The sequence below is a fragment of the Myotis nattereri genome, assembly GCF_964212035.1.
Source record: "Myotis nattereri genome assembly, chromosome: 14".
NCBI classification, from domain to species: Eukaryota; Metazoa; Chordata; class Mammalia; order Chiroptera; family Vespertilionidae; genus Myotis; species Myotis nattereri.
The window spans coordinates 38,077,622-38,089,516 of record NC_138089.1 but is presented as its reverse complement, the minus strand read 5'-3'; the positions used below and the strand labels follow the sequence as shown (position 1 = coordinate 38,089,516).

The 11,895-nt window shown below is 39.2% G+C and overlaps 1 protein-coding gene across 5 annotated transcripts in view; it reads left to right on the top strand.

The window, feature by feature from the left end:
- Positions 1-11,895, top strand: part of HACL1 (2-hydroxyacyl-CoA lyase 1) — a 37,498-nt gene that overhangs the window by 514 nt on the left and 25,089 nt on the right. For 2 of the 5 annotated variants that reach the window (XM_081105924.1, XM_081105923.1), the window contains exons 2-7: positions 140-244; positions 5,894-5,934; positions 6,541-6,621; positions 7,583-7,655; positions 9,701-9,778; positions 10,914-11,008. In XM_081105924.1, the coding sequence (XP_080962050.1) occupies positions 140-244; positions 5,894-5,934; positions 6,541-6,621; positions 7,583-7,655; positions 9,701-9,778; positions 10,914-11,008 (473 nt within the window). The remainder of the gene's footprint in view (positions 1-139; positions 245-5,893; positions 5,935-6,540; positions 6,622-7,582; positions 7,656-9,700; positions 9,779-10,913; positions 11,009-11,895) is intronic. The other 3 variants (XM_081105925.1, XM_081105927.1, XM_081105926.1) reach the window with 3 other exon arrangements.

Genomic DNA, 11,895 nt, shown 5'->3' with positions numbered 1-11,895 from the left:
CCGAGCTGTGTTGGGAGCCGGTATTGCCGCGGGGGCGGGGGGCGTAATTGGGAAGGAGGGAGGGAGGTCCGGAGTGAACCGTGTGGCGAGGGTCCGTGCATTTACCCCCCCCCCCCCCCGTTCTTGCTCCCACCCCCAGGATGTGAAGTACATGTTTGGCATCGTGGGCATCCCAGTGACCGAAATCGCCATCGCCGCCCAGCAGCTGGGCATCAGATACGTGGGGATGAGGAATGAGCAGGCGGTAAGTGCGGACGCTGGGAGCCCGGGGCACAGGGTTAATGATTAATAATAAAGGCAAATACTCGTGGCCGACCCTCGGTGCTTAGGGCGATTCCAGCACGTGACCATCACAACCATTTCACGAGGCAGGAACTCGGAGTCCGAGTTGACAGGTGAGAACAGTGAGGAAGACGCGGAGAGGTTAAGTAATGGGCCCGAGATGACAGCTGTTACGGCGGTGTCGGGATTTGAACCCAGGAATCCTGGGTCTGGATTCCTTGCTCTTAAGTACGGGAGTGCACGTACAGTGCGATTGAAACTTCGTGGCCCATGCGCAGAAGTCGGTATTTTGTGGAAGAGCCACACTCAAGGGGCCAAAGAGCCGCATGTGGCTCGCAAGTCGCACCCTGCACTGCAAGATGACACATCGCACATGGCCCGGCGTGATTAGAACTCAGGTGTCCTAACTCCCAGGCCAGTGCGTGTTCACCGCATCACGCTGCCACCGTTCTTAGAGGCTTGTTTGGAAGCATGAGAAAAGAAGCTAGGACGTTTTGTCAGTCCAGTCCCAGTCCTTCCTCTGCCAGCTCAGCTTCACCCCTTCTCTCAGAAATGCTGGTTTCCAGATCAAGAATCTACTTCTGAGATGGGTGAGGGCATGGACACATATGTAATACCTTAATCAATAAAGAAATTTAAAAAAGAATCTAGTTCTGCAACGTCAGTCACCTAAAGCTAACTACTCCTGCTTTCCACTCCCACTGCTGCCCTCTAACTCAGGCGCTTGCCACCTCTTTCCCAGACAGCAACCTTGATCTCCTTAAGTGGGGCCCTTCCTCTGCCCTCGGATTTGAGTTCCTGCAAAGCAGGAATCGTGGTTCATTTCTTTGTCCCCATAGTACCTGGCTTGGTTAGGGCTTTGGCATGATGTGGCTGCTTAGTACATTTTTATTCATTGAATGACATTCCTTATCTATAAGACTTGAGAATTGTGGTGCGTTTTTAAATCTTAAAACGAATAGGTCTTGAGTTTGTGTTGCTTCTACCTTCTACTTTGCTTAGTTGGAATAACATTCTATTTTTTCATCTGTGTGAGAAGATGGAGCTAATGACCTATTAATAGGACTTATATTTTACTGTTTTTCCTAGTGGAGGGATGTCTAGTTTCTTTACACAGCACATATTTATTGAGTGTGTACTGTATACCAAGTGCTGTGTTACTTACCGTTGGGAGATATAATGAAGCACTGAAGTTTAGTCTTGATCTTCAAGTTGATCACAGTCTGGGAAGGTGAGAGCAAGACAGCAAGACACACTGAAACATTTATCTAGTATAGTAGCTTAGAATAGATATATGTATAATGGACAGAACACATAGAGACCAGCTCTCTTTGAGTAGGACAGAGAAGATTACCTGTGGAAGCAATGTTTGTTCATACTGGTCCATCAAGATAGCTTAAAGGCATGATGGCCTGTAAGCCTGGATATGGAGGCTCAGGAGAGGCTGTAGAGAGTCTCTAGTTGGAAAAGGAGTGTGGGATTTTTTCAGTAGGCACTAGGTGAGACTGTAAAGATTTTTATAAATAGGTGGATAACATAGTTAGATTTGTGCTTTAGAAAGGTAATTTTGTGGCAGTGTAGAGTATGTATCAGAAAGGCAGCTTGAGCCCAGCTGGTGTGGGTCAGTGGTTGAGCGTCAGCCTTTGAACCAGGAGATCACAGTTCGATTCCGGTGAGGGCACATGCCCACGTTATGGGCTTGATCCCCGGTGGGGGACGTGCAGGAGGCAGCCAATCAATGATTCTCTCACATCATTGATGTTTCTCCCTCTCCCACTCTCCTTCTCTCTGTGCTTTGAAGTCAATAAAAAGAAAAAAAAGAAAGGCAGCTTCAAGCTTTATTAGTCCCCATAAGCTTAGTTACAGGCCTCCTTAGGTCCCAGGTACTTTGTTGGACACTGGATATGGAGATGGACAGTTCCTGTCCTTGAAGGGCTTATAAGCTAGCTGTGGAGAAGACACAAATAAGCCGTTTTATAATAATGTGGTAAGTACTGTGATTGAGATATACCCAGGGTGCTGTGGAAGTCCAGGAAACGATACCCTGCTCATCCTAAGATTTCCAAGGTTTCCTGGAAGAGAGGAGGCCAAGCTGTCGTGAAGGATGAATGGACATTAACCAGCTAGGAAGGGGAGGACTGGCTCTTCTGGGGGTGATTCCTAGGTTTGGGCTTGTTGACTGACTAGGTGGATCATCGTGCCACTGACTCAGATGGGGAATACAGAGGGAAGAGCCAATTTGAAGAGAAAAGGTAATGAGTCCCAATTTGAACATAATGAGTTTGAGATGTCTGTAGGCCATTCCCAATGCATGTGCCCCTCAGTCAACCTGACTTTTTGCAGCAGTCAAAGGAAGACTTAACTAGAGAATGTGAGAACAAAAATAAAAATTACTAGCATCACGAATGAAAAAGGAGACATCACTGTGGACCAATGTGTTGAAGAAGAAATCACAATGGAAATTTTGAATTGAATGATAATGAAAAAATGCCATTGCCAGCCCAGCCAGTGCACCAAGAAGTCACCAGTTCAATTTCTGGTCAAGGCGGATGCCTGGGTTGCAGGCTACATCCTCTGCAAGCAGCCAACCCATGATGCTCTCTCATTGATGTTTCTTTCTTTCCCTTCCTCTCTCTATAAAATCAATAAAAATATATATTAAAAATGTGATACCAAACTTGTGGTAGCTAAAGCAGTTCTTAGAGGAAATAGTTTCAAATGAATCTATTAGTAAAGTAAATCAAAAACCAATGCTGTAAGTTTACATTTTAAGAAGCTAGAAAAAGAAAACCAAATTAAACCCCAAATTAAAGGAGTAAAATAATAAGTAAAAGAGCAAAAATAAATGAAATAGAAAACAAATGAACAACAAAAATAATCAGTGAAGTAAAAAATTGGTTCTTTGAAAAGATTAATAAATTTGATAAATCCCTAGGAAGACTGATGAAGAATAAAAGAGAAAAAAACACAAATTACTGATATTAGGAATAAAAAAGGGCACATTTCTATTGATTCTGAAGATATTTAAGCAATTGTAAGAGGATATATTTTTTATTATCTAGGAGTTTTATTTTATACTTACTAAAATCTATTTAGACATATTTAAGCATGGATTTTTTTTATCGCACTTGTCTACACTAATAAAAGAGAAAAATGGTAATTGGCGTACGGCGATACCTTTTTCATTGGCTAATCAGGGCTATATGCAAATTAACTGCCAACAAGATGGCGGCTAATTTGCATATGTAGGCACAATGGAGGGAGGCAAAAGGGAAAGCAGGAAGGAGCCCCCTGCCACTGACAGTGATCTGAAACCCAGGGGCGAGCTAAGAGCTGGGGGGCAGGGCAAAGGCGGCCCTTGGGCCGCCTTTGCCCTGCCCCCCAGCCATGATCGGAGAATCAGGCGCCTTTACCGCCCTGGCCAGTGATAGCAGGAAGTAGGGGTGGAGCCAGCGATGGGAGCTGGGCACGGTCGAAGCTGGCAGTCCCAGGAGCTAGGGGTCCCTTGCCTGGGCCTAAAGCGAAGCCCACGATCGCGGCGCCCCCCGCTGCCACTGCAGGTCCCCACTGCCCGGGCCGGACGCCTAGGCCAGAGGCGTTAGGCCTAGGCAGGGGCGGAGCCTGCAACCGCGGGGAGCTGGGGGTCCCCTGCCCAGGCCTGACACCTCTGCCGGAGGCCTCAGGCCTGGTCAAGGGGCCGATCCGGTGATTGGTGATCGGAGGGTGATGAGGGTCAACTCCTCTGGCCGAGGCATCAGGCCTGGGCGGGGGCTGAGCCGGGGATTGGGGGGATATGATGGTCCCCTTGCTCAGGCCTGAAGCCTGGGTCAGAGGCGTCAGGCTTGGGCGGGGGGTGGAGCAAGCGATCAGAGGGAGATGGGGGTCCCCTGCCCAGGCATGATTCCTGGGCCAGAGGCCTCAGGCCTGGGCGGGGGCCAGAGCCAGTGATCGGGGGGAGATGGTGGTCCCCTGTCCAAGCCTGACACCTCTGGCGGAGGCGTCAGGCCTGGGCAAGGGGCCGATCAGGCAATCGGAGGGTGATGGGGGTCAACGCCTGAGGGCTCCCAGTATGTGAGAGGGGGCAGGCTGGGCTGAGGGACACTCCCCCCGCCTCCTTCACACCCAGTGCACGAATTTCGTGCACCGGGCCCCTAGTATATACATAAAAAGGAAAATAAAAGCAGAAATTGATTAAGGTATTCCTAAAATTTCTTTTCATTTAGAGCCCTGGTCCTCTGAATCACTTTGTATACTTATACATGTATGTATTTTTTAATTGTGGTTAAAAAAATCATATAAAATTTACCATCTTAACCATTATTAAATGCATGGCTCTTAACGATTTTTGAAGTGTACATTAACATTGTTTTGCAACAGCTCTCCAGAACTTTTTCTAGAGAAACTGGAACTCTGTACCCATTAAATAACTCTCATTTACCCTGCTCCCATAGCCCCTGGCAACCACCATTCTACTTTCTCTTTCTATGAATTTGACTACTTTAGATACCTCATTTAAATGGAATTATACAGTATTTGTCCTTTTGTGGCTGGATTATTTCACTTAGTATAATGTCTTCAAGGTTCATTCATGTAGCATGTGCCAGGACTTCCTTTTTTTAATTTTTATTCTCACTTAAAAAAATTATCTTTATTGTTGAAAGTATTACAGATGTCCCCTTTTTCCTCCCCATTGACCCTTTCAACTCCACTCTGGTCCCCTTCCCAGGCCTTGCCCAAATTATTGTCTGTCCATGGGCTATTCTTATATGCATATAAGTTTATTGGTTAATCTCTGCCCGCTCCCTACCCCTTCCTTCTGAAATACATCACTCTGTTGCATACTTCAATGTCTTAGGATCTTTTTAAAAATATATATATTTTATTGATTTTTTACAGAGAGGAAGAGAGGAATAGAGAGTTAGAAACATTGATGAGAGAGACACATCGATCAGCTGCCTCCTGCACACCCCCTACTGGGGATGTGCCTGCAACCAAGATACATGCCATTGACTGGAATCGAGCCTGGGACCCTTGAGTCCACAGGCCGATGCTCTATCCACTGAGCCAAACTGGTTAGGGCAGGATCTTTGTTCATCAGTTTATTTTATGTAAGAGGATATTATGAGTAAACTAGATCATATGGGCAAATTCCTTGAAAAACAAAAACTAGATTCAGTATCTAAGCCATTATTTGAAATTTACAGGTAGAACATTATTTGTTAAAATGGAAGGTTTTCCAATTCCTCCTTTACAATTAAGTTCTAGTCTCTTAATAATAAATTATTAGCCATAGCCGGTTTGACTCAGTGGATAGAGTGTTGGCCTGTGGACTGAAGGATCCTGGGTTTGATTCTGGTCAAGGGCACATACCTTGGTGGCAGGCTCGATCTCTGGCCCTGGTTGGGGCCTGTATAGGAGGCAACCAATCAATGAGTTTCTCTCACATCGATGTTTCTCTCTCTGTCTCTCCCCCTCCCTTCCATTCTCTCTAAAAAATTCAATGGATACATATCCTTGGGTGAGGATTAACAACAACAAAAAATAAATTATTACACATGTACTTACTATAAGGATCCCAATATGCTCAAGTCCCAGTGTTTTTTCTTTGTAGGCTTGTTATGCTGCCTCTGCGGTTGGATATCTGACAGGCAGGTAAACTGAAGTCTTTGTTTTATTTCTATTTCTTTTCAAGGCTGTCTTAATCAGAGTTTCCTAAAAAAATGCTTTATAAATGTAAAATGACAAAATGAATTATATGAAGATAACTTTTCCTTGGTGTTGTAAGCTTAGAAAGTCATCTAGGATAAAGCATTCAAATTCAATTTTAAAGAGTTGGACAGAACACTGTATTTCAGAATTACTTACAAAGATCAATTGACATTATATTTACTTGTTAAGAAAAATTTTAAAGACACTTCATTTTTCCATTCACAAATGTCATCAGCAGTCAAAATTTTACTTCTGTATGTAGTCAACATGACTTAGCCAGATATAATAAGAGCAAAATGTGAAGAGGTTAGTGAAACACAATGTGAAGATGATAGGTACCTTATTTCTTGCACGAAGACTAGTATCTTTCTCTTGGTTTTTTTTTTTTCTAATTCAAAAAATATTTTAATAGTTGTTTTACCAATTGTAGAAAAGACCTATATACCCTTCCTTTGAAGTCCAAGAATGTTACCATGTTTCACTGTAAGTGGTATGAATCAAGTATTGCATTTGACCTATTTTTAATAAAACAAATTGTTTTGCTTTTAGGCCGGGAGTATGCCTTGTTGTTTCTGGCCCAGGTCTCGTGCACGCCTTGGGTGGTATGGCAAATGCAAACATGAACTGTTGGTAATTAGATTGTTATTATTGAAAACATTTTCTTAAGAATGTCAGTGCATGATTTTACATATGGAGCAACTGCTGATCTGGGGTGGGAAGACTTGGAATCAAGTGCTTAAGAGAATGGCTTAGTAAAAATTAAATTAAGAGTGTTAGGAAGATAGTTTTAAAACTCTCACTAATTTGTTTATCTAGAAATAAACACTGAATACACACGTGCGCGCGCACAGGTGTGGGCAAAAGTAAGTTTACAGTTGTTTGTATGAAAAAAGACATGCAGGTTATGATTACTACAATAGCTTTATTAACTGAAAAGAATGTCACAATGGCAAAAAAAAATCACCCAAAACCAAAACACCTACTTTTGCCCACTCCTGTATATCTGTAAATGTATTTGAATGTGTGTGTAGTTCTCTTTAAGTGAATAATTATTTTTTAAAGATCCCAGATCAGTATGCAAGAATGTATTTAATTCTTCATCTTTTCTTACATAATTGGCAAGACAGTTGAAATTAAAATTTTTATATTTCTTTGACCTTGTCCTTAGTCCCATCTCTGGTACTTTACCAATAAGATCATGTTAAAGGGGGTTATCTTGTCATCAATTCATAAAGTATTTATTTAAAACTCATTATAAAAAAATATATCCTCCTCTTAATCCTGAGAATAATAGGAAGGGCATAAAAATTCATTTTACATCGCCATGCCTAGAGCTTTAGCATCAGCATCCAAAAGGGGTGGAGGAGAGAGGGGCATGGAAGAAAAACATTTACTATACATTTCAGATTTTTCTGAAACTGAGGAAGGGTTCTCTCATATCAGGTTATTTCCTAAGTCTTTTAATCTACAGTTTTTAAGGGAAAATTTAATCCTCATTCTATATCTCTATTTTTTAATATCCTCATTCTATATCTCTATTGTTTAGTATTCATTGGCCACTCTGCTGAGTATTTTACAATTTGAATTTCAGGCCCTTGATTGTGATTGGTGGTTCCTCTGAAAGATGTCAGGAAACAATGGGAGCCTTCCAGGAGTTTCCTCAGGTACCCACCTCTAAGATTTTCCTCTCGAGTTTAGTTACACAATTATACACTTTTAAGATTTGTGGAGAAGAATATTGTATGTCAACTATAAATTTTAAATTAAAAAATGCAAAAAGATTTATGGAGAAGAAATAAAGTCCTGTTTACAAAATAAACAATTCAAATGAAAGAGAGTTACCTGAGGTAATTTAAAGGTAAAATTCCCGAACTATAAGACAATTTCAATGTGGATATTAAGAAAGCTTAGGCTCTGCTTAGGAGCAGTCTTCTAAGAAATACACCTTTTCAACAGGCTTTTAAACTAAACATAGGTTCTCCAAAGAGTTAAGAAAATATAGGAATAAAAATTGTTTTTGCATTATGCCTCTCAGACTTTGGGGAAGTAAAATGTTGAGAGGAAAAATCCTACTCAAATAACTACCAGTAGACTCTGGATAAGTTCATTTTTATTTTGGAGGGCTAAAGGGAAGTATTTGAAAATTTTTAAAAACTTGAAAGAATTTGTCAATGAATGCTACAGTTTTAAGAATTGTTTGCCGAGACCGGTTTGGCTCAGTGGATAGAGCGTCGGCCTTCGGACTGAGGGGTCCTGGGTTCAATTCAGGTCAAGGGCATGTGCTTTGGTTACTGGGGATGTGCAGGGCGCGGCTGGTCGATGTTTCTCTCTCATCGATGTTTCTGGCTCTCTGTCTCTCTCCCTTCCTCTCTAAAAAAATCAATAAAATATACATATATAAAAAAAGAATTGTTGTAGAAAGCAAATAGGTGAGAGTGAATGATAATTAACACTTAAGATATGAATATATTTGAGCATTTATAGCACAAAGTTAAAACCATTAGGCAAAGTGTGTTGGTAAATTAGGAATCGTGAGAACTTCAAAATATAAACATGTAATTTTGTATATGATTTAAACTAGATCTTGATATAAGTTAATGAAAATGTTATATCTTTATACTCTTGAAAGGGAATTGCAATGGTAGATAAGGGCAACAGTTTTTTAGAAGATGCTGATATATGTATTTGAAAAATAAGTAGAGCAGATATTTATGTAAAAGGAAATTTAAAGTTACTACAAAAACTTTGTAGATGAAAAAAAAAAGCAGAAGATAATATCCATTACAAATATTTTTCCCAAAAAGGAAAATAATAGAAGTTTATTAGATGAAATTAAGAATTTGAAAAAAAAGATCCAAATATCTATTTCTTGTGGAAATACTTAAAACTAAACAACATGATTATGAACAGACTGAAAGTTGGAGAGTAATCTTAATTCTATCACACTTGTGGGACTAAGATTACCAATCATTCCGTAGATTTCATACCAAGTATCAAAAGAAACAGTTTCTGTATAATACTTCAAAGTACATTAAACAGTGAAAAATTAACACTACTGAATTTATATGACCCAAACAGCATACCAACTAAATTGAATATTCCTTGCTGTGGAATTTCTGGGTCCAAGGATATACTCATTTTAATTTTTATAAGACATTATCAACTTCCCTTGCCATTTATACTCTGACCAGCAATGAGTGCCTGGTGCTTTCCTTTGCTATGGTAGATGCTGTGTATTATATAAGTTTTTTATTTTTGCAAATGAAAATGGTGTCTTGTTTGATTTGCTTCCTGAATCATAATGAGGCAGAAATTTGATTGTGCTTTGCATAGGCTATTAAGAAATAGTCCAGCCAAAACCGGTTTGGCTCAGTGGATAGAGCGTCGGCCTGCGGACTCAAGGGTCCCAGGTTCGATTCCGGTCAAGGGCATGTACCTGGGTTGCGGGCACATCCCCAGTAGGGGATGTGCAGGAGGCAGCTGATCGATGTTTCTCTCTCATCGATGTTTCTGACTCTCTATCTCTCTCCCTTCCTCTCTGTAAAAAATCAATAAAAATATATTTAAAAAAAAAAAAAGAAATAGTCCAGGTAATGCATAGTCTCCATCTTGCCTTGGAACATGAAAGTAATGACAACATTTTGTCTTCCTTCAGAAGAGTAATGTGATCTGTGAACTGAATTTTAAGTGATTTTCTTTTTGCACATAGGTTGAAGCTTGTAGATTATATAGTAAGTTCTCTGTCCGGCCGAGCAGCATAGAAGCTATTCCATCTATTATCGAAAAGGTACAGTATTTAATTACAAGCCCTCCAAGTCAACTGGTTTTTCTCAGTCGCTCATATCTGTGTTATTTTATTCTGAATTGAATGAGTAATAATTTGGAACATATTCACATAGTTAAAAATGATATTGTTAAAGAGCTGTATACATTTTAATATTTACTGCCACTATATTTAATTATAGAAACAGATAAAATAAGTCACTTTTGAAAAACAAACTTTTTCCTATACTTCAGTTTTTTTAATTATGGAAAAGTAAAAAAAAATAAATAAAAGATGTAATAGAATCCTGAGTGCCCTTTCTCTTATGCTATTGCAAGATTGTTTTTGAAAATTAGTACTCATGCATATAAAACCATCTCTTAGTTGATTAAACAGCATATTATAATTTTAGTTTACCAACTTAATTTATATGTGAAGTTACATTTGAGCTTTTTCAATACCATGTGTTATAGAAATCATTTGACACATGTTACAACATCACAGTCTCTGCAAACTGCCAAGTCATATGATTAGGAAGCAGGTGAAAGTGCATGTTATGGATATTTGGCCGACAGAGCCTAGTAGATAATTTCTAAGACTAAAGTGTAATAGAATGTCAATTTTAACGGTCTAAGTGAATATTCACTTCCTTATCTTTCTCCTTTTAAACAAAAATCTGTTTTAAAATACAATTGATCCTTGAACAACATGGGTTTGAATTGTGCCAGCCCACTTGTATGCAGATTTTTTTCAATAAATACTGTACAGTACTATAAATGTATTTTTTCTTCTTTATGATTTTCCTAATATATTTTTTTGGTTACTTTTTGAATACAAAAATATGTGTCAATTGACTGATTATGTTATTGATAAGGTCAACAGTAAGCTATTTAGTAATTAAGTTTTGGAAGAGTCAAAAATTATACTTTTTTATTGCATGGGGGATCGGGGTCCCAACCCCCATATTATTTAAGGGTCAACTGTATATAAAATTAATAGAGGCTACTTCAAATTTAATTAAAATGGTTTATTTCTCCAACTAAGGATATCCAGAAAAATTGAAGCTGTTTATTTCACAATTTTAAGTTATCTTTGAGTAAAATATAATAATAAGGATTGAGATTTTTAAAACATTTTCTTCTATTTGTAATAAATTTAGGCTGTAAGAAGCAGTATTTATGGTCGTCCAGGTGCTTGCTATATTGACATACCTGCAGATTTTGTGAACCTCCAGGTCAATGTGAATTCTATAAAGTGAGTAATAGTTATGCTAGGTTTTTTTCTTAATTGTATTATATGCTTATAATGCTTACCTTGAAAGAAATTTACTTCGCAGTTTATAAGTTAATCTTTTTTTTAAAAAATATTTTTATTGATTTCAAAAAGGAAGGGAGAGGCAGAGAAAGATAGAAATATCAATGATGAGAGAGAATCATCAGCTACCTCCTGCATACCCCATGCTGGGGATCGAGCCTGCAACCCAGCATGTGCCCTGATGGAATTGAACCATGACTTCCTGGTTCATAGGTCAACATTCAACCACTGAGCCATGCCAGCTGGCATAAGTTAATCTTCATTTATCTTAGCTTTTAATGATTTAGTAATTAAGCTGAATCCTAGTCAAAGGGCTTCTCTTAATTAAAATGGTATTATTTAGTAATTATTTTGGGGGTTAATTACTAAATAAAATACTTGGAGCTTATTTGAAATTATTCTTACAGTACCCATAGATAATACATTCTCATTAATGTAGTATAGCCACTTAGAGTCGTTATAGTATAAACAAAGAGATGAGGAGACAGTTGAAAATTATTAGAACTCAACATTAAAAATTTTAGTCTGTTTCAGTTATTTAAAAATATTTCAACATCAAATGTTTATTACTTGCCGAAACCGGTTTGGCTCAGTGGATAGAGCGTCGGCCTGCGGACTGAAGGGTCCTAGGTTCGATTCCGGTCAAGGGCATGTACCTGGGTTGTGGGCACATCCCCAGTGGGAGATGTGCAGGAGGTGGCTGATCGGTGTTTCTCTCTCATCGATGTTTCTAACTCTCTATCTCTCTCCCTTCCTCTCTGTAAAAAAATCAATAAAATATATTAAAAAAAATGTTTATTACTTAAATAAACACTGAGTGAACAGGA